Genomic DNA, 23565 nt, shown 5'->3' with positions numbered 1-23565 from the left:
GATGTTATCCCTCCAGCATCGTATCTAGGAACAAAAGTTCCACTTTAACACTCGGGTTGATAGCTTTTATGAATCAGTCAATGGTTTCTCATTCTGAGAAGAGTCTCGGTGCAACTAGGAATAGTTTATATTAGCCACCATCAGACACTAGAGAGCTCATGCTCCTAATATTGAACCGGGAGGCAGATGCACACAGAGGAGCTGAGAATAACCGGAAAAGAAAAAATAAATTAATTTGCTTCAGGGTTCGAGTCCGTGACGGACAATGAGAAGCTGTATCGACCCAAAAACAGCCAGAGGGGGGACATCGGCGGTCAGGTGCCCTTGACGACGCAAATGCTGTGAACAGTGAAAGAGCAGAATTTTGCACGGAGATAAAGTTCGGCGTGATTTGAAACTGGGTTAAACCCATTGTGACTTCTGCTTATGCAACTCCTGTTTTTGAGTTATCAATGAGCGCCCCGACAGCAGATCAGGCTTACAAACGTCACTATTCTGGTTCACACTTTTTTACGGCAAGTTAGTTTTCAGGGTCCGACTAAAAGGATCACAGGACTCAACATTTAAATGATTATAAAACAGGAAGGAACCAGGCGTGGTTCGTTGTCCAATAGGACGCAGAGACAGTTTGAAAGACAACCGATTTGTCCCACGACTGAGATCTGTCTATGGGTCGTGGCCATCACATATATAAGCTTGTTGCTAGGCTAAACAATTATTAGTTTTTTTTAAAATATGAGTTGTTAGAAAACTAAAGTCTCAAAATATGATAATCAATGGATTATTTGCTTAAAGTTTCAGGCACCCCACTACCAGAGTCTTACTCGACCCATAATTCCTGCTGCATCAAAGAGGGACTGCCTGGGGACCCAGGGGGGGCGTTGCACCCGAGGAAAGAGAGGAAAAGGGAAGACTGATAGGAGGCGAGAGGCTCTGAGCCGTGTCGTTTCTTATGGGCGTGTGAGTGGTACCAGCTTAGCCAATAGCGATGTCTGATTCACATTCAAATGTAGTGCAGACATTTAAGCTGAAGAGGGCATCACTCTGACAGTTTATGGCAGAATGTTTAAATTTTACCAAGATGCACTACAAAACTAAAATAACTACGCGTGTCAACAGCACTGAGACACTCACGTATTGTTGATCAGCCAATAACAGTGGACTTGGAGGTGGCTGGCACTACAAGCAGGTTTACTGTGTTTTTCCCCAAAATGATCTTCTCTGGTTGTTTCATTGGGAGTAAAAATGTTTCCTGAGCAACATTCCAGAATAACTTCACTTAAACCGCCTAATGGATCCCGAGCACGACTGTGTCTGCAGCGCATGGCTGCCCTCCCCAGGAGATGGGTCAAATGTGGAGACCAATTTCACACACCAGTGTGACAACCGGTGGGGCTTTAACTTGGCGTTCTGGGAAAGAACCAGATTTTACAGATCAAGCTGAGCTTTTTGGTGGGACACAGAGATTCTTCAGCAGAGTCACGAATGAGCAAAATTAGAGCAGAGGATTATTATTTTAGTGCAAATCTGACTTTCCTCTTTTAGATTCTGTGTGTGTGTGTGCGTGCGTGTGTGTGTGTGGAGGATGGCTGCTTATACTGAGCCAGGATTCTCTGGAGGTTTCTTCCTGTTAAAAGGGAGTTTTCCTCTCCACTGTCGCTGCATGCCTGCTTAGTATGAGGATTGCTGTTAACTCGTTCACTGCCATTGACGACTAAAGTCGTCATTGGCATTTTTTTACTGTTTGAAAATCGGAACGAGCCCCCGCGCTGAGAGAACAAACATCTCAGCCCTGAAGCCGATCTTCATCTGCATACGTCACACGTCACGTGATCAGGAAGCAAAACATCCATGTGTTAGGAGATCGTTTTGGGCCGTTCCTGTAAAAAAAGTGAGGCGCGAACCGGAAAAGCGTCTGCCGATCACAATTCGACAACGGATTATGAAAGAACAGATAACGCTTGAAACACACGGATTCTTCCTGATGTAAGAGGTGAGTCTCCTCTTTGTTTTGGTTGTTTTGGCGTCAACATCATCCTAGCGCACAACATTCTGTGACTCTTAAAAATACAGTAAAAACGGTGAGAAAAGCTGGCAGTGAATGAGTTAAGACTCTGGTTAAGACTCTGACACTAGTCAGTGACTCGATGCGACCTGCTGGGTTCCTTATTTGGGAAGCTTTTTACTGATTGGCTTAATGACCTGACCTGTATTGGAATGTTTAAATGATAAATGACCCACACTTGTATAGCGCCTCTCAGAGTTAGGACTCCAAAGCGCTTTACACTACAGTGTATCATCACACATTCACACACTGATGGTGAAGAGCTACGATGTAGCCACAGCTGCCCTAGGGCGCACTGACAGAGGCGAGGCTGCCGAGCACAGGCGCCACCGGACCCTCCGACCACCACCAGCAGGCAAGGTGGGTTAAGTGTCTTGCCCAAGGACACAACAGCAGAGTTCTCTGTCTGGAGCCGGGATCGAACCTGCAACCTTCCGATTACTGGACAACCCGCTCTACCTGTTGAGCTACTGCTGCCCCCAGTGAAGGTCCCTGCGGCGACTCTTGTTGTTATTTAGCGCTTCATAAATAAACTGAATTGAACATTGAATTTTTTTTAAATTCATGCAGTGATTTATGAGATATTTAGACATTTGGGTAGCAAACAGAGCATCCCTCCCAACAGTTAAAACCAACGTTGTAGGTAAAGAGCACAAACCGTTTGAGACGCCGCTCAGCTGCTGCAAAAACAAAATTCTGCTCAACATCCCTAAAACGGCTCTTTTTATGTTCGCTACCAATCTGTTGTTCGTGTACGCTTAATTCAGACTTCCTGAGACTTTCATTCTAATCTAAGTCATGAGATAAAAAAAACCACAAACACGATAAAGTCAATCAGCAAAATAAACCAACTTCAAACTCTCCTGCTTCCAGTGAGCATGTTCGCTTGTTTTCTTCAAGTGTGCATGAAAGCTCCCGATCCCACCTCACCTGGGTAAAGCTGGTAGGAGCCGGTGTGGTGCCAGCGAGGCAGGTGGCGAATCCTATGGGGTAACCAAGCCCCTCCATCCATAATCACCCTATCGGGGCCCCTCACGAGCTCCAAAACATCAGGGTGAACAAACAGTCCAAGACAGAGCGCACGCACACACACACACACACACAGCTGACATCACAGAGAGGACGAGATGGCCGACGGGAAAATAAAGAAATAAATGTAAAAAAAAGGGAAGGAGGGTAGAAGGGGAGCTAGGAGCTGCCGTTGGTTAGCAACCTGGACAGCAACCTGAGGAACCACGGTGAGGGTCGGGTCACGGTGCGCACACGCACCTGCACGAACGCCCACACACAACCAGGAGCAACGTAAGTGATACGAGCACACACAGGCCTCCAGACGATGAATAATTCAGAGCTGAGGGAGAGGAGAAATAACGACGCTAAAGCAAACGCGCATGTCACGCAGATACAACACACACACACACACACACACACACACACACACACACACACACAAACACACGCACGGGAGGGAGCTGCAGTATTGATGAGGGGCTTGTTAAAGGAAGGCCACTGCTGGGACTAATGATGCCTGAAGCCCTCAGATAAAACAAACACACACACACACACACACACGCACACACACACACACCTGCTCTTTCTCCTCTTCTGACTCATCAAAGCAACTGAAACATTCTGGAATAGTTTTAAAATTTTTAACGCAACAGTTTTTTGCTTCACAGCAGAAAAGTAAAAGGTACAAAGTGTAACACAGTCAGCCTGCATGATCATGTGAAACGCTGCAGAGAACATCGGTGGATGCATCTGCAGCCATGCAGGTTTATATCACATCTGACAGATGACAGTGTGTGTGCGCGTGTGTGTGACAGAGAGAGAGAGAACACAACCCAGATGACTGTACACCTCTAAACTCCATCCTGTGCAGATTTACTTGCTTCCTGTCACCGCCTGACAGCAGCACCACTCTGGAGTGACGTTAAATTCCTTTCTGTGGGTTTTGGGAGAAACAGGAATGCGCTGAGCCCTGCTTCCTTCCTGCCTTGAAGTGGCTGCAGATACCCAAGTGTTCGGCATGACTACAGATGACACTGGGAAGGCAGCACTGCGTCTGTTTCAGGGACAAAGCAGACCTCTTCAGAAGGTTTAGGTCAGGCGGCTCTTGTGAGGCGGCAGCAGCAAAGACACAAACTGATGAGGAGGCTGGCTCTGTGTGTGAAGCTCATGGAGCTGCTGGTAAAATAAGGACGTTACCCAAGATGCTCGACACAAGGAACACTCAGCACGCCGTGTTTGGGATGCAAACCTCTAAATATATAATTCAGCTGCAACAACTACGATCCCTTCAGACCAAAGGTGACGGATCGTTTTCTGCTGTGGCCCCAGACTCAGTGGTCTCCTTTAAGAAGAAGCTGAAAACTCACCTGTTCAGGCAGGCTTGGTGTGACCTTTATCACCACCCTCTTATTCTGCTCTTTCTACCAACGCTGCCTTTCCAGGGATCCACCGATACCTCGTTCTTATTTCATTTTCGCTTTGCCTTTCCTCACCTTTAAAATTTGTGTTACTTTTCCCAATTTTATGATATTTTTGAATCATTTTTTTCTTCTTGTGAAGCGCCTCATGACTTTTATGTAATGGGCTGCATGGTGGCGCAGTTGTTAGCACTGCTGCCTCGCAGCAAGAAGGTTGCAGGTTCGAAATTCGGCTGCGTGGAGTTGCGTGTCCTCCCCATGCATGTGTGGGTTTCCTCCGGGTACTCTGGTTTCCCCCACAGATCACAACACGCCCTCTAGGTTAAAAGCTGTTCGTCGTTTTGGATAAAAGCGTCTGCCAAATAAATAAACATCTTGAGAAGCGCCATATCAAAAGACTTTTTCTCTTTTCCATCTTTCTTTAATTAAAGACAACAAGCTGATTAATTCCGGTTAGATAAACTGACATCATCAGAGTTTGGTTTTTAGACCACTGACAAAATCTAATTCATGCACTATTCAAGTATTTTAGGTGAGTTTTGGAGCTCTTTCAGCACATTACACTGGTAATTATTCACAATCATGACCCATACTTTGATGCTCAGAAAATTATTTCACTTCTTTGCGCCATAAAAGAAAATAATTCAGTTTAAACGTCAAGCATTTAACTCAAAAGTCAAATATTTCAAGCACGTGTAGGAATCCTGGGCACTAAAATACTGCAAATATGGTATAATATTTTTATAATAATAATGATAATGATAATATTTTTATAATAATAATGATAATGATAATAATAATAATAATGATAATAATGATAATGATAATAATAATGATAATAATGATGATAATAATAATGATAATAATGATAATAATAATAATGATAATAATGATAATGATAATAATAATAATAATAATAATGATAATAATAATAATAATAATAATAATGATAATGATAATAATAATAATGATAATAATGATAATAATAATGATAATAATAATAATGATAATAATGATAATGATAATGATAATAATAATAATGATAATAATGATAATATAATAATGATAATGATGATAATAATAATGATAATAATGATAATAATAATGATAATAATGATAATGATAATAATAATGATAATAATAATAATGATGATAATAATAATAATAATAATAATGATGATAATAATAATAATAATAATAATAATAATAATAATAATGATAATAATGATAATGATAATAATAATGATAATAATAATAATGATAATGATAATAATAATGATAATATTGATAATGATAATAATAATAATAATAATAATAATAATAATAATAATAGTAATAATAATAGTAATAATAATAATAATAATGATAACGATAATGATAATAATTAGTAATGTTGCTCAGTATTTTTGTATTTATTTGTAAAATTAAACAATTTCATTTCATTAACCACCGGCTGGTTCCCGAGCACAGCTGTGTGTGCAGCTCGCCGCTCCCCCCGGGGGACGGAGAGCACACCGGTGTGGGACGACTAACGGGACTAACTTTTTCATGAAGTCAAACTCAAAGGAAAACTGAGATTGTGGCAGAAGTTATGAGTTGAAGCTGAACGTCTGAACTTGTGAAACTGAACCTTGAAGCTAAATGATCACATTTAATTCAGATTTATTTTTATTGTCTGGACTCTGTCATGAGATGGCATGAAAGAGAGCAGCAGAAGAGTCTCAAATCAAAGAAATTCATCGATTTATTAAGTTTCAGATTATTTACATAGATTTCACAATAAAATGATCAATCATCATTTCCTAACTGGTTCTGATTAAATGTATAATAAAATATAATATTAAAAATCATTTGAAAAGTAGAAAAAGTACAAATAGATTTTGGATTTAAATGATTAGAAACAAGCTTTTTGACTATGATGCTCCTGAATCTTACAAACGAGCCGAGAACGTCTTAAACTTTTAAATATGAACAACAAATCCTCTCTTTAGGAACCGTTTGTGAACACACACATGTTCAACCTCACTTTAAATACACATCTTGCTTCTTTTCTCACCTCTTCTTTCTCTTCCTACCCCCATCTGTCGTGTATTTTGTCTCATGTGTACATTTTTGGGGCGTTAAAGAAACTTTAAAGCCCTTTTGTTGATTTTGGCCCGTGCTTTGGGGCCACCATCCCAACAAAAGCAGAAGAAAAGGACATTTAAAGAGCGTTAAAACCATCTCGTGAAGCCGGCTTCTCTGAAACAGACGCTGAGTCACAGGAAACACAAACCCTCCTGAGACCTGCCGCTGCACATCTGTACGCCCCGTTAATCTGAACACAAAAGCAGTCAGAGGTTGGGCAGAAGTCGAGCAGGACAGACCAGACGAACGACGCAGAGAAATAAAAATAACGAAGCAGTGCCAAAACCACACGTCGGTTCTCGCCGTTCAACGCGTTCCTGCCTGGAGTAAAATCAGCTGGAAGCTGCAACGGATCAGTATTTTCTCTGAGAGAAAGAATCTAATGACAAAACGATCCAGATGGGGACAGCAACACACACTCACACCTACGGTCAGGTAACCGAACATCTGCATGAGTGTGAAAGCAGCAACCAGCTCCACAGACCGGGCTTCAGCTGAAACGTGCTGCCACTAGTCTGGATGTTTAAGGTGGAATGATGCAGAAATAAAAACGGACATCATTCTGTTGTTTTAGACAAAAAGGCCCATTTCTGGAACTCATCCTGTACTTTTCTGATATTTTCACTTCCTGCTAGCTTGTGAAGTAATTTCAGATCCCAACTCTCTTATTTTGTTTATCTGAGATCAGCTGTTTGAACGGTGTGTGTGTGTGTGTGTGAAGTCACGTTTACTCACCTCCATCAGAGACAGCAGCAGACTGTAAGGAGAAACAGAGAGACATGGATTAAGACTCGTCCCTCAAACACTAACAGCACAACATCTTCCAGCTTCCCACAGGTCCCGAGAGCCATGAAGCAGCGGCCTGGGTGTGAAAACACAGACCGCTTTCACGACTGATCCCATCATTGTTCACACTTATTACAACCGGTGAGCTCCCACACGCATCGTCTTCGGTGCGGATGGACCGGATGTGCTCGCTCTACGAGACAGCCTCCTGGGCGGGGCTCGGGGTTTATAGTGGGAGAGGTGAAGAAGGGGACCTGCCCCCGCCTTCACACACAGGTGAGATGTTTACTTGCATATCTCTGAGCTGAAATTAGTTTAGGTTTGGTATAATTAACTAACAGCTGATTCTACTGTGAGGATCTGTGCACAGAAGTAAGCACATTGAACCACTATGTTGGTCCTTCTGGGCCACCGTCTGGAATATTTTAGCGGTTTCTCTGATTCGACACACTTGATTTTAACAGGCGTTTGCAGAGCTTGATGACATACTAAACAGGAGATTCGACCATTGAATCAGATGTGCTGGAGCAGGGAAACAACTAAAACAATCTGGGATGGAACTCTCTCAGTTTCAGCTACACCATTTAGCTTCATCAGTGATACAGCTAACCCCGAAACAGCCGCTGTGTTTCCACTAGGCATGTTTGGGGATGGAAACTACGATGACTCATACAAAATCGTCCCTTTTGGGACTTTACAAAGACGTAAGCATATCACGACCAGAGTGAATGACATCACCGATCAGCGCAAAAATGAACCCGAAGACATTAAAACCATTTTAAAGGGTTTATTTCACCAAAGTACGCCATATCTATTGCCGTATCTATCTATTGTACCTTGGAGCTCCAAGGAATAGAGGAGCAGCTGTGTGATGTAAAAACCAGCGTTTGGTCACCAGAAGAAACACTTTTTTTAAGGAGCTCTGTACCAAATTACTGCATGGGGGGGGGGGGGGGGGGGGGGGGGGACTTCGTAGCATTTTTGGCAGCTGAGTTTCCATCCATCCATTTTCATCCACTTATCCGGAGTCGGGTGGCGGGGGCAGTAGCCTAAGTCGAGATGCCCAGACTTCCCTCTCCAGCCGCTTGGGCCAGCTCCTCTGGGGGAATCCCAAGGCGTGCCCTGGCCAGGTGAGAGAAATAGTCCCTCCAGCGTATCCTGGGTCTCCTTTAGACCTCCTCCCAGTTGGATGTGCCCAGAAAACCTCACCAGGGAGGCGTCCAGGAGGCATCCTGACCAGATGCCCGAGCCACCTTAACTGGCCCGTCTCGATGTGGAGGAGCAGCGGGTCTACTCCGAGCCCCTCCCGGATGATTGAGCTTCTCACCCTATCTCTAAGGGAGAGCCCAGCCACTCTTCGGAGAAAACTCATTTCGGCTGCTTGTATCCGTGATCTCGTTCTTTCGGTCACTACCCAAAGCTCATGACCATAAGTGAGGGTAGGAACGTAGATCGACCGGTAAATCGAAAGCTTCGCCTTCTGGCTCAGCTCTCTCTTCACCACGACAGACCGGTGCAACGCCCGCATCACTGCAGATGCAGCACCAATCCACCTATCGATCTCACGCTCCAGTTTTCCCTCACTCATGAACAAGACCCCGAGATACTTAAGCTCCTCCCCATGGGGCAGGACCTCATCCCCGACCCGGAGAAGGCTTTCTACCCTTTTCCGAATCAAGCAACATGAGTTTAGAAACAGAAATTTAAAAGCAGCATCAAACGCTGCTTTAATCCCCCTTTCATTCCGCTTCACCAACACCTCTCCAGTTTTACAAACGTCAGTTGTTTGGTGACATCTGCTGATGTCATTTCCTACACAGTTACAACCAATCAGCATGAGTTGATCATATGTCACGCTCTCTACCGGGCCTTTCTGAGCACACACCACAGTTTGGGTACTCGATCGGTTCTTGAAATGGCCCAGAAAACAGACCTTTAGGGCTGACCCGGTAAAACGGAATCTCATGCACACCGGGAAGGTCTGATAAATTTACCCGGAAGTTCCGATAATGGAAATGGTTCTAATGAAACTCTCTGTGACTCAGATAAGAAGCCAAGATGAGTGAGAAGGAAAACTCAATCCTGTTTGATAAGTTAAGAAAAAACTAATCAGCAACTACAAGTCGATGTTTCCAATACGTTTACATTAAGGTGCGTTATGAGTCAGCAGACACACGGGAGCCATGCTGATGACGAAGCATATCTATAGTGACGTTCCTACACTCATTCGTTAGAAAGCCATCAGCTTCATTTTTCAGAAATCAGCTGCTCACCGTGCAGAATAATAATCACTATGAAGTCAAATATCATTACAATTCAAACATGGGAGAAGAGAGTTTGGTGCACGACGAGTGGAAACGTTTAAGTATTGCTGAAGTAAACGTTGTGACCGGTTGGAGTTATAAAGCAGAAACTGAGACTGATGCAGAGGCAGAAAGAAGCTTTTAATAGTTCAAGCCAGTCTGTTTCCACAGCTTCATATTTACATTCATGCTGCTTAAAAAAAGCCATTTAGGCCCGAAAAGCATAAAAAAACTCACAAAGTAAACCAGCTTCAAAGCTCAGTTAGCAGCAGATTACGTAAATACAATCTCAGATTACAGGTGCTGGCCAGTAAATTAGAATATCATCAAAAGGTTGAAAATATTTCAGTAATTCCATTCAAAACGTGAAACTTGTACATTATATTCATGCAATGCACACAGACCAATGTATTTCCAATGTTCATTACATTTAAATTTGATATTCATAAGTGACAACTAATGAAAACTCCAAATTTGGTATCTCAAAAAATTAGAATATTCTGAAAAGGCTGAATATAGAAGACACCTGCTGCCACTCTAATCAGCTGATTTACTCAAAACACCTGCAAAGGCCTTTAAAAGGTCCCTCAGTCTTGTTTTGAAGGCACCACAATCATGGGGAAGACTTATGACTTAACAGCTGTCCAAAAGACAATCATTGACACCTTGCACAAGGAGGGCAAGACACAAAAGGTGATTGCTAAAGAAGCTGGCTGTTCGCAGAGCTCTGTGTCCAAGCACATTAACAGACAGGCGAAGGGACGGAAAAAATGTGGTAGAAAAAAGTGTACAAGCTCTAGGGATAACCGCACCCTGCAGAGAATTTTGACGACAAACCCATTCAAAAATGTGGGGGAGATCCACAAAGAGTGGACTGCAGCTGGAGTCAGCGCTTCAAGAACCACCACGAGGAGACTCATGAAAGACATGGGATTCAGGTGTCGCATTCCGTGTGTCAAGCCACTCTTGAACAAGAAACAGCGCAAGAAGCGTCTCGCCTGGGCCAAGGACAAAAAGGACTGGACTGATGCTGAGTGGTCCAAAGTTATGTTTTCTGATGAAAGCAAGTTCTGCATTTCCTTTGGAAATCAAGGACCCAGAGTCTGGAGGAAGAGCGGAGAAGCACAGAATCCACGTTGCATGAGGTCCAGTGTAAAGTTTCCACCGTCAGTGATGGTGTGGGGTGCCATGTCATCTGCCGGTGTTGGCCCACTCTGTTTCCTGAGGTCCAGGGTCAATGCAGCCGTCTACCAGGAAGTTTTAGAGCACTTCATGCTTCCTGCTGCTGACCAACTTTATGGGGATGCAGACTTCACCTTTCAACAGGACTTGGCACCTGCACACAGTGCCAAAACCACCAGCACCTGGTTCAAGGACCATGGTATCCCTGTCCTTGATTGGCCAGCAAACTCGCCTGACCTTAACCCCATAGAAAATCTATGGGGTATTGTGAAGCGGAGGATGCAATACGCTAGACCCAACAATGCAGAGGAGCTGAAGACGACTATCAGAGCAACCTGGGCTCTCATAACACCTGAGCAGTGCCACAGACTGATCGAGTCCATGCCACGCCGCATTACTGCAGTTATTGAGGCAAAAGGAGCCCCGACTAAGTATTGAGTGCTATACATGCACATTCTTTTCATGTTCATTCTTTTCAGTTGGCCAACATTAGAGAAACAAACATTTTTTCATTGGCCTTTAGAATATTCTAATTTTCTGAGATACCAGATTTGATGTTTTCATTGGTTGTCACCTATGAATATCAAAATTAAACGTAATAAACATCGGAAATACATTGGTCTGTGTGCATTGCATGAATATAATGTACAAGTTTCACGTTTTGAATGGAATTACTGAAATATTTTCAACCTTTTGATGATATTCTAATTTACTGGCCAGCACCTGTAGGTCAGTAAAAACATGACAGTAAAATTGCTGTGAATTAGAAAAATACCAACTTTTATTCTCTATAAGTTTTAGGTTTATATAAATGTGTGACATTTGCTCACGTCCTACCTTAAACTCCATCATTACACATTCAAAGGGATGTTTCTGCCACTTCTAAGACTATTTTTGGGTGAAAGTTTTATGTTATTGCTTCCTGTATTGTAGTATATTCATATCTTCTCACCTGTACTGTGGTGATGTTCATCGTATTGCCGGTTTCTTTACAATACACACCTATAAGTACTACCAACTGTGCCTTTAAAGAGCAAGTCACCCCCAAATGAACGTTTTTTTCTGATAAACTATATAAATGTGTGTCTAATCGTGCTGCAGACACGTGTAGCCAATAGTTTAGCACTTTAGTGCATTTTAGTTAAAATTAAAATTTTCTGCCCAAAACTGTCAGTGTTGTGCCGTTGTCAGGTAAAACCTCTGCACTGCATTTGAATTTAAATCTGCCATCGCTATTGGCTAAGAGGTACCCTAGAACGTTAGCTGGTACCATATGATGTCACAATGTTGTTGTAAGCCTGTGTGTGTGTGTATTTGTTAGCGGCTCCGCCCTCTCGGTCTGCCAGGCAACAGCATTTGTTGCATTTTTAAAACAGGAAGTGGGAGTGGAGTAATACTCTGGTAGGGGGTGACTTGCTCTTTAAATAAAGCAAAAAATAAATGAAAATGTTGAAATAATTAGGCAGTAACTGTCAACGTTCATCCTTGTAAATGAAACTTTGAGGTAAGGTATTTTTTTCTGATTTGACCACAATGTGTCTGAGTGAAACCGGTCTTATTATATTAACCCCCCCCCACCCCCACCCCCGATGGAGATATGTTTAACTTGTATCTCCATCATCTGATCACTGACAGACACAAAACTGATGGAAACGTTTGGCCCTAGCATGTGGCCCCACGTCCTGTCTCCTCTCTCCACCTAATCCTCTTCTCTTCCATCTTTTTTTCTTTCTTTATCCCCCCCCCCCTTTCCATTTTTCTTCCTCCGTCTGTCTCTTGTTATCATGAGATTTTTTCCACTGATACCTCGGATCATTCTCCGTTTCCTCCCTCAGCCTTTTCCTCAATCATTCCAGTGGTGTTTCCCACCTCTCTTGGCAGATCCCGGTCATTCCTGGGAGCCCAGAGAGAATAATTGGGGTTTTCCAGACATTCCCTCTCCAAATGCCTCAAACTGAAACCCACTCTCTAATGCATAAAAATGCATGTGCCTGTTTCTCCATAAAAAAATTATAAAAAATCTGCAACTCAGTCATTTAAAACTCAGAAAAATCTACATTGACTTCATAAAACATAGAATACAGACGTGCTTGTTTGTCCCAACTAGAAGCAAATCAGATTATTCATTATGTTTTTTAGAATATTTAAAAACAGGAAACTGAAAAAAGCCTAAACGATGATATTCACAATCATTTCCCAGAAAACCCCCAAAAATGTGAGACGTTCTGAAGGTCGCACATTCTACTTAAAGAGCAAGTCACCCCCAAATCAACTTTTTTCCTGATAAACTATATAAATGCGTGTCTAATCGTGCTACAGACACGTGTAGTCAATAGTTTTGCACTTTAGTGCATCTTAGTTAAAATTTTAATGTTCTGCCTAAAACTGTCAGTGTTGTGCTGTTGTCAGGTAAAAACCCTGCACTGCATTTGAATTTAAATCCGCCATCGCTATTGGCTAAGAGGTACCCTAGAACGTTAGCTGGTACCATATGATGTCACAATGTCGTTGTGAGCCTGTCTGTGTGTGTATTTGTTAGCAGCTCCGCCCTCTCGGTCTGCTAGGCAACAGCATTTGTTGCATTTTTCTAACAGGAAGTGGGAGTGGAGTTAGACTCTGGTAGGGGGTGACTTGCTCTTTATAAGTTTATCTGTATGATAAAATGTCTCAAAACCTTTTATAGTTTCTCAGTTAACTGATATCAGACAGAGCTTGTTGAGATGTCTTCATGAAGTTAAAGATCTATTACATTCTCGTATATATTCTTGTAAAAGTGGCACTGATTTTATCACAGTACTAACTAGTACCAGTGCAAATGTAACCAAGTTTAGCTGATAAACAACACCTAACAAGGAGTCTGAATCTACAAAAAATCTAAACAACAATCAGACTTGATAAGAAAGAAAATCAACCATCAACTGAAAATAACTGCTTAGAAACATAAAAGCATTGTGCAGCTATCAGTGCATCATTTAACATTAATCCACCAGCAAAAATGACTTGAAGGGGTAAGTGAAGTTTAGTCTGTTGCCATACTCCCCAGAGTAAGCTAAGTCAAGAAAAAGTCATTGTCCTAATTTGGCAGTATTCTGTTAGCTTTAGCTTAGCCTAAAAAAATGTAAGTAAATGGTATTTCTGTTTCTGTCACCATTTTCTTTGAGGAAGTTAGTGCAGAACCATGATTTAATTTCAATTAAACAGGAGAAGACGGAAGAGCAACCAATAAAATAAACGTTTTTTTTTTTTTTTTTTACAAAAGTATCATTTTTATGACTTCTAAAACTTAAAATCCTGGAAAAACCTCATCGTGAATGTCCCGTTCTTCATGATTGGATCCTAACCTATCCATTAGGGCTGCACGATATTAGGAAAACCTGTGATATTCGATAACAGTGGTTAATTTTGCGATGGCAATATTACTTGCGAAAAATAAAATCTTAACTCAGGAACAAAAATAATCAAAAACAAAGACATAAATAATTCATAAAAACGAGAAAAGCAAAAGATGTGAGGAAAGGGGAAAAAGAAAATGAAGAAGAAAAGGCGATCAGTGGATCCCGGGAAAAGCAGAATCAGCAGAAAGAGCAGAACAAAGCTAACTCAGGTGTTAGCTAACCATCAATGCCTCGGGGGCGGGCATCTGAGCTATGAGAACCCACCCGATTGGCCAAATGGATGAAGAGCTCTATTTGATTTGTTAAAAAAACATCACGCTTCTGTTTGATTTACAGAATGCGTTATGTGTAGCAAACATTTGAGCTGACCATTCATTGCGATATTTATCTGTTCTTTGCGATATGCATATTGTGCATCGCGATAACGATATATTTACGATATATTCTGCAGCCCTACCATCTCTCAAACTGCTTAAGTTCAGTAAAAAAATATCACTTGGCTTTTAGCATAGCAATGTACTATATCGTCTGCCCTGTATTGTGATGTACATCGTATTGCCAGATTCCAACACACACCCCTTTTAGCTAGCATACTAAATTGCATATGGGTGCCTGAGTGCACCACATCAGGGATTATGGCAGAAAAGGTGCCAAAAATGGGTCTAGAATGTAAAACTGAAGCCAGAAATGAGCATCGTGCGTTACTCCGAGAAGGTTGGACCTTTGTGTCTTTCTCTTGAACGGCAAGAAAAACGTCTCCTATTCCACCTTTAAGTTCTGAATCCTCTAAACTAGATAAACAAAATTGTACTGTGTTTTTAAACATTTTCATGGGCGGTATTGAATTTTAAATCAAACACACTTTTTACAAGAAGTTCTGTGTGCCGGGTAGCACTGTAGCCGGTCATACAACGGGCTCACGTCACTGCGACTCCCACTTCAACACCAAGATAAGATGGCTGCATCACACGACAGCTCAACACTTGCTGGCGTTGCACCCAAACTTCCATTCTTTTTTGTGGCTGAATCATATCTAACCCTAACCCTAACCAATACTAGTGTGTTACTAACCTTAACCCCAACTAAAAGGTAATTCACACCAACCATCTAAAACCAGGTTTTAGGGGGTTTTCCTAAGTGGGGACCAGCCAGATGTCCCCACAAGTTCAAAATGACCCACGTTGCATTAACCTGATCAATTGTCCCCAGAAGGTAATAAAAACATGGCGCGTAACACACACACACACACACACACACACGCGCGCGCACACACACACACACACACACCTTCCCGCTGATCGATAATTGCTAAGTTATGTGCGGCTTTAGAACTTTTCCTGCAGGTTAAACTGGTTTATTTACATGTGTCTTCTCGTCTCCAGAAGCCAAGATGAAAACGTTGAGGTGGCGTTCGCGTGTGCAGGAGGTGGTTGGTCAGGTACAGCTTACATAATCAGTTACGAACGTTGTGTGTCAGATTAAAAATACAATGCTAAACACAGGTGATGATTTACAACTCTTCATCTGACAGTTATCATAATATTAATGCTTTAAAGCCATAAACGTCTCCACTGGTCCTCTCAGGCTTCCAGAACATGCCCTGTTTATGTACTGAGTGGAAAAACAAGAGGGAGGCAGTGACACACACACACACACGGACAACACTGTTTGTAATCCTGGCTCCTAAACCTCACTCAACCGTCTCCATCAGGAAAGAACTCATGAAAAAAGGCTGAAATATTCATGTAATCCTCTTAACGCCAACAGGCCACACCTATAACTGAACAAATGTCTCACACACACACACACACCTCCAGCTCAGGAGGAAGCTGGTGCACCAACAGTCTCCGCGTGTGTTTACTTTTGAATATGAGGAGGAATAGTGGCTGCCATTGAGAAGACCAGAACATCCTGCCAAGAAGGAGCGACCGAGGAGCCACTTAGCTTTGGCCTAGCTTAAGTCAGACATGAAAAAGCTGGTCAGGCTTGTGCAGGTGTGACCAAACCCCTGAAATGTGCTGCATGGGTAACTTACTGCATAAAGGAAGGTTTATAAGTGTTTCCCATTTAAAGTTTGTCTGTGAAAGTCTGGGATGAACCCTGAAATTCCTGCAGCGCACTCAGGAGTCGATGTCCGCCCTCTAGGATGGGGAGGAATTCACTTGATGCTTCTTCCTACACAAGAGATGTGATTCGGAGGCCGAGTTGCTGATAAACACCAGTTAGACTTGGCCTGAAACACGCCAGTCACACACACACGACGTAAACATGAATGAGTGATCGACCACATCTGTCCACACACACACACACACACACCTTATGACTCACGAAAACAAGACTCTCTCTTTGTCCATCTCACTCCCAGGCCTAGTCTCTATCTCCATCTCTTCGTCTACATCTCCCACTCAGGTGCAAATTACATCTGACTTTAAAAAAGAAGAAGAACGAAAGAAGAAAGAAAACACCTCGAAGCTGACTCAGAAGCGTTTGCCCTTTACCTCTAACCCCCCCCAAAACCATTCTCTCATGGAAACCACTGACAAATCTCCGTGTCTGTCCCAGGAGCTCCTGCCTGATTACTTTTCTTCCACTCCGATCCCTCTGCTGTCGGCTCTCCTACAGAAATGGAATCCCCTTTCTCCCCGAGGACTTTGCTCCAGGTCCTCAATTTAGCCTCATCGGTCTCCATCTTTCTCAGCTGGGGGCGCTTCTTCCCACTTCCATCCTTTTCTGGGGTTTGTGCTAAAAGACAAACTGACACCAGACTGAGCAGCTGTTCGACTGCATGGGCTGCATTTTGGTGTGCGAGCTACTCACGGTGCTGAAGTTCCAGACCCGCTTGAAGGAGAGCCTCTTCCTCAGGCTCATGCTGCTCTCCTCTCAAAGAGGAGGAAACCCTCCAACTCTGCAAAAGTCACATATCTGAACCGCACGTGAGCACCGATGTAGGACGGAGGAAACTCATGCACACATGGATATCTCTGTCTCACACTCACTCACTCACTCACTCACTCACACACACACACACACACAGCCCCTTGAATCAGCTAAAGTTGTTTAAAGTAGATGGACTTTGTCTTCCTGATGATGTGAAATATTCCTACAACTCTAGTCCACACCGTCCCTCTCTTTCTCACACACTCCTTCACACACTGAGCCGGCAGGCCGACGAGGAAGTTCCATTCTCTCTCACACACGCACACACACAGCTCAGTTTCCATAGTGACACGCCCCCATCAGGCAGGAGAAAAGGGAGGGAACAAAGGTCAGTCTGCCAATCACGCGGCGGCACGGCCCGAGCATCTCCACCCCCCACACCCACCCCCCGCTCAGATCCCAGACGGCTTCAGGTGTGACCACCTTCAGCTCGGTTCCGTGTTTGTTTTTAATGAAAAGGCTGAGTTTAACGTTCCTCCATATCGTTTATGAAAAAGAGCAAGAGAGAAGAAGAAGAAAGGATTTTTATAGAGTCTCAAGATGAGAATCACGAGATTAATAAAAAGTAAAAGATCAAGAAAACCGTAATGAAAGAGACAAGAGGAGAGATTGATGGAAATTCATTTAGGCTGTTAAAAGGTCAACAGAAGCAAACAAAGGCACTTCACAGGACACAGCGGCACACACTCACACACACTCACAAAGACTGCAATTGAGTTTGTGCATAAGAGCTTTAGCCTCCCAAGAGCTTCTAATTTCCTGATTTGACATGAAATAAAAACAGAAGCTTTTCTGACGCCGTGTTTGATGTCGCTGCCCCTTGGCTGCTATGATGAATCAATCACACCTGATTAAATAATCACTTCAGCAGGCTGTATACAGATTAGACCTCCACTAGAGGCCTCGCCTCCTCTGCATGCAATAATGATGCTTTTCTGAGCAACTTTCTTTTTTCTCATTTTTAAGCTTAATTTTTTATTATGATCTTCTGTCATCATTTTCTTATTGTTTTTGTGATTTTTATCTTGAGAGGCGCCATTTCAGAAATCCTTCTGCAGCCAAAGACTCAAATCTAAAATAAACTTGCCTTTCTTCGTTCTTTTTAAACACAGAAAAGAGAAGTTGTTTGCTAATGTTTTGATATCTAAATTGAACATTTAAAATGCCGCAGCAGAGTAACAACTATGTGCAAGACTCACCTCTTACATCAGGAAGAATCCGCGCGTTTCGAGCGTTATCTGTTCTTCCATAATCTGTTGTTGAATTGTGATCGGCAGAAGCTTTTCCGGTTCGCGCCTCACTTTTTTTTACAGCAGCGGTCCAAAACGATCATTGGCAGTGAATGAGTTAAGTGGATTTGCGAAACTCTCCCCTCTTCTGACATGAGTTATTTTCCCTTTTTATTAGTCCTCCTCTTTTTTCCTGTATTTCCCGCCCTTTGAGCGCTTTCAGTATTTGCTCTGCTTTCTTCCTGTCAGTGCTCCTGTGCTTTTGCCTTTGTTATTTTTTAATTTTTTCCATTTTGGTCTATGTTTTCCTCCCTTTAAACATTTTCAATTGTCTTTCCTTTCTGATTCCTTTTGATGTTTACATAGAAAAACGACGTCACTTTCAGAAGTGAAAATAAAAGCTTTTATGAAGCAAGCTGCTTCTTTCTCTTATTGGAGCCACTAGGATAACTCCATTTCATGCTTAATGTTTTGACTATCGCTTTGAGTTTGTTACGAACGCTCCCGCCTCTCTTCTTCTAATTTGTGGTCTTATGACACTTGGCAAACAACAATTTGGTGCATTACTGCCACCAACTGGACTGGAGTGGAATGACTACCAACCACTTCCTGTTTGTGCATCAGCGTCTTAAAGGAATAATCCACTGTGGCATTGAGAGAGGGGTGCCGGCGGTCAGGGCTAGGGGGTCCCCCAACATAAGGGGCTGCAGGCGGCCGCCGACCATGCCTAATGGTAAAACCGCCACTGCCAACGTGATGCTGGCAGAAGGAGTCCTGTTAGCTTGATCCAGAGAAGAACATGGAACTTAATGCCGGTTCTGACACAGAGGAAACTTTAAATGTTTATAATTATACTTATGGTGGACCACAACCATACAGTTATGAGCCCGCTGCATGCCCAGAGAGCAGAGACAAGCCAGAGGGAGGAACGATGGACAAAGGAGAGAGATTTGGTGTCAGGAGGTTCGGTGGTGAGTGAACGATGCTAGCTAGCTTAAACCCGTGTGCTAACGTCACATTGCTTAACAGACTGCTGTCATGTACCAGACAATTAAATATTGTTGGTCAGTTAATATAATTTTGATTTTTGACAATAATAAACTATAATAAGCTTGTCAGCGGTTTCATACTCGTTAATAACCGTTCATGTAGCGTAGCTTAGCACTTTAGAGAGAGGGAGATACGCCCGTCTTCCTGTTCAGAGCAGGCGGCTCGGACCTGGGTCCGACCCAGAAACCAGCTCCCCTGGCCTGCTGGGAGTTTTAAAAGTTCTGCATAGTTTATTGGATGTCGGGGCTGGCGGTTCTGAGCCGGGTTTGATCCAGAAACCAGCATCCTCAGCTCGCTTCTGGAGCTCCCTGACCCGGTTTCGTGCTGATCTGGGCCCTAGGAGCCAACGAGGATTTTTCAAAACTCCACCATGAGGCTCCGGGGGATAGGAGGCATGTTGAACTCTCATCACATCACTGGGATTGTAATCCTCTGCTGTGAAACCAGAAACAACCGTGTTTTCAGCTGCACAAAACGCACCAGGAACGAAGATAGTGCGACCCGTGGACTCGACGTCCGGACCCGCTGGAGTTTGTACATCCTCCACACCTTAGTTTGCATACACTGACTCAATAACTCCACCCCTCTCCAGGAAAACTACCTACTCTCCACTCTGCTTCAGGCAGGACTAGCTCATAACTTCCCCTCGTTACGTCAGAGATTAAGATAAAAAAAAAGTGCTTTTAGAAGCTTTGCTGAAAAAAGGCCACTTTTTACCCCAAACATGGGGCTGGTATTTATTAAAAAAACAAAATACCCACAATGAGCGTTTCAAACAGTGTTTTTGGACAGCATTTTATATGAAATTAAAATAAAATTTTACCTGTAATTTGCTCTTTAAGCTTCAAAAACAGTTATTGGAAACTTTAGATATCAGATCTGTTGGAACACCAGGACACTACAAGAAGAAATAAAAGCTTATAGAAAAATAGGAATAGAGAAATTACGTCCCTCTCACTTTGTTCCACTCTATTATAAATTAAAACACTCTTTAAAAAATATGGCATAAGGGTAAAGATATATTTGCCTAATTTTCTGCATCACCAGCATCATCTGAGACCAGCGAGCTCTGAACCATGTTACTAACGTTAATGTTAACCTCCCAAGTCCCCGTATCATAGCAACATCAGGGATGGATCCAGCGCTCAGTTCCCCCTCCAACAACTATAACACACACACACCAAGCAGCAGCCAGTGTACTAATTAGCAAAGCTACTGGTGTTCCCTTGCTTTTTGAAACTTGCTGGTTTTCTTTAACTCAGCGTTTTCATTCAAAAACAGCACCCCAGCTAACATAACCACATTTTAAAATTCTAGTTGACGTTTCAGAAAACACATTTCCTTTAAGAAACGTGCAAACGTGAGCTCTCCATAAAGCATGTCCGTCTGCCGTTAGCAGTTTTATGCTAAATCTGGATCTTTTAGGTAGCAAAATCTCAGACACAAGGTTTTTATACCTTTAACATGGGGCTGCACAATATATCGTAAATATATCGTTATCGCGATATCAGCATGCACAATATGCATATCACAAAGAACAGATAAGTATCGCAATGAATGGTCAGCTCAAATGTTTGCTACACATAACGCATTCTGTCAATCAAACGGAAGCATGATGTCTTTTTAACAAATCAAATTGAGCTCTTCATCCATTTGGCCAATTGGGTGGGTTATTATAGGTTAGATGCCCGCCCCCGAGGCGGACGGCACTTAATTTTGATGGTTAGCAAACACCTGAGTTAGCTTTGTTCTGCTCTTTCTGCTGATTCTGCTTTTCCCGGGATCCACTGATTGCCTTTCCTTTTCCCCTTTCCTCACATCTTTTGCTTTTCTCATTTTTTATGATTTTTATATTTCCTTGTTTTTGATTATTTTTGTTCCTGAGTTAAGTTTTTATTTATCGCAAGTAATATCGTCATCGCAAAATTAATCATTGTTATCGAATATCGCAGGTTTTCCTAATATCGTGCAGCCCTACTTTAACAAAACTACACTTAAAGGATCTAATCAGGCTATTTTAAACTTTTGAGAGCAAAGGTAGGCACAATATATGATGAAATATTACCGTTGGCACTACGGAGATGTCATTTATCTTAAATAAGACTTACTTTTGTCAGCTTGAGTTTATACCCGGAAATAAAATGCTTTGTTTCAGTGAAACTCCGCCCACTCAGACAAAACGCGCCTACAGCATCTTGCACTGACTATGCTAGTTACTGTTGTACTGGCTATGCTAGTTACTGTTGGCTAATATCAAATCTGCTACATGACACCAGCTGGCTAAGCCACCTGGCCTGGGGAGACAGGTTTCAGACTAGAGACTAGCTTCCGAGAGAGGAGCGGGGCCTGATGACGAGACCAATTTCCATTAAAACTTTACGACATTTTCCAAGTAAAACTCAAAATGTGCAGCGGCAACAGGTAAATGCATTAACGCAGCCAAAAATGGGGTTGGGTTTTGTTCATGTTATCATGGTAAAAAGCTCAAAAAGTGGATTTTCCATTATATGGCCCCTTTAAGCACTTTGAAGTTGACTTTTCAGGGTTTTCCAGCACCTCCGATTAGTGATGATGTACCCATACATGAAAAGCACACATATGGGTGTCGCTATAAGTTCAGCTACACTTTCAAACACTTTGAAAATACCACATTAAATCAGAAGTGGTTTCAATAAGTTTTAATCACCTGTAAGAATTACCTAGAATTATAGAAGGTGTCCATGACTTTCTACAGAGCCACCATAGAAAGCATAATAACGTACAGCATAACAGCATGGTACGCAGGGTGCTCAGCTGCAGACAGGAAAGTACTGCAGAGGGTCATCAACACAGCCCAGAAGATCACTGGCTGCTCTCTGTCCAGCCTGGAGCTCATTGCAAAATCTCGGTACCTCAGCAGAGCGACTAATATCATCAAGGACCAGTCTCACCCCAGCAATCAAGTCTTTCAACTGTTACCATCAGGTCGACGGTACAGGTCACATAAAACCAGGTCAAACTGATTCAGGGATAGCTTCTTTCCCAGGGCGATCTCTATAGTAAATGAGCATAAAACATTTAAAACTGCTTAGCGACCGTCAAGGTCACCGTCAACTATTATGCTGCTATTCTAATGCCATTTTTTTTAATGATATTGTAGCTGCTATTCTGTATATATTGTACTTACTATTGTTTTGTTTTAGGGGACCTTTTATATTTAGAAGTATTATTGTATTGTGCACCAAGGGAGTGGCACTCCAATTTCATTGTATCCTGTACAATGACAATAAAGGCTATTATTATTATTATTATTATCATTATTATTTAAATCAATAAAACTATCAATTATTTCTGACAGCTCTAACTTTCGTATCAATTTAACTTCCACAGCAAGTAAAAACTATGATGTTCTTGTTCCTTTGTAAGAGTATTGATGTTGTATTATTAGAAATATTGATATTAGTATAATATTAATTCATTCTAATTATGTCAACTTTTTTGGGTTAAAGTATCTTTCTGGAGTTTTCAGAAATGATGTATAATCTTTCAGAAATCCAGAAAAGAGATTATCTTATCATGCACTGTGGTATCATGTAAGCAATAAGTCTTGTTTTATTGCTAAGCACGCCCCCTGCCCCGCAGAGCTCCGTGCAACAGGAAACTGAGCGCCAACCAGAACTAACCAATAGCGTTAGACGAACGTTTACATGCTTCAAATTTAAGGAATACCTCGGATGATGCAGAGTTGATTAACTTTTCACGGACAAGTAAGTCTCTAAAATATAAATATATGAAAACACAACATGACATGAGAATAATACTTGTAAAACAACGTGTTTTAGCTGTTTGACGGCTACAGAAGCGCATTTATGAACATAAACGTGAAGTCGCCATCTTATAAAAACTATTCTAGAGATTATATGTGTGATATGTTTGTCAGCCACTAGATGGTGCCATCGAATAAGATAAATACTCCAGAAAGAGGCTTTAAGTAGGGTTTAATGTTTGGTGCATTCAACAAAAACGGTATAATATCCAAGTAAACTTTGGAAAGGCCAGCGCTTCAACAAACTTCAGTTGTTT

The 23565-nt window shown here is 42.2% G+C and overlaps 1 protein-coding gene across 4 annotated transcripts in view; it reads right to left on the bottom strand.

Annotated features, from left to right (window-relative positions):
- rgs12b (regulator of G protein signaling 12b) overlaps positions 1–23565 on the bottom strand; it is an 88138-nt gene that overhangs the window by 35643 nt on the left and 28930 nt on the right. For all 4 annotated transcript variants that reach the window (XM_070552056.1, XM_070552057.1, XM_070552058.1 and 1 more), the window contains exon 6: positions 7357–7378. In XM_070552056.1, coding sequence (XP_070408157.1) covers positions 7357–7378 — 22 coding nt within the window. The remainder of the gene's footprint in view (positions 1–7356; positions 7379–23565) is intronic.

Source organism: Nothobranchius furzeri, chromosome 6, assembly GCF_043380555.1.
Source record: "Nothobranchius furzeri strain GRZ-AD chromosome 6, NfurGRZ-RIMD1, whole genome shotgun sequence".
NCBI classification, from domain to species: domain Eukaryota; kingdom Metazoa; phylum Chordata; class Actinopteri; order Cyprinodontiformes; family Nothobranchiidae; genus Nothobranchius; species Nothobranchius furzeri.
This window is presented reverse-complemented; position numbering and strand designations above follow the sequence as displayed.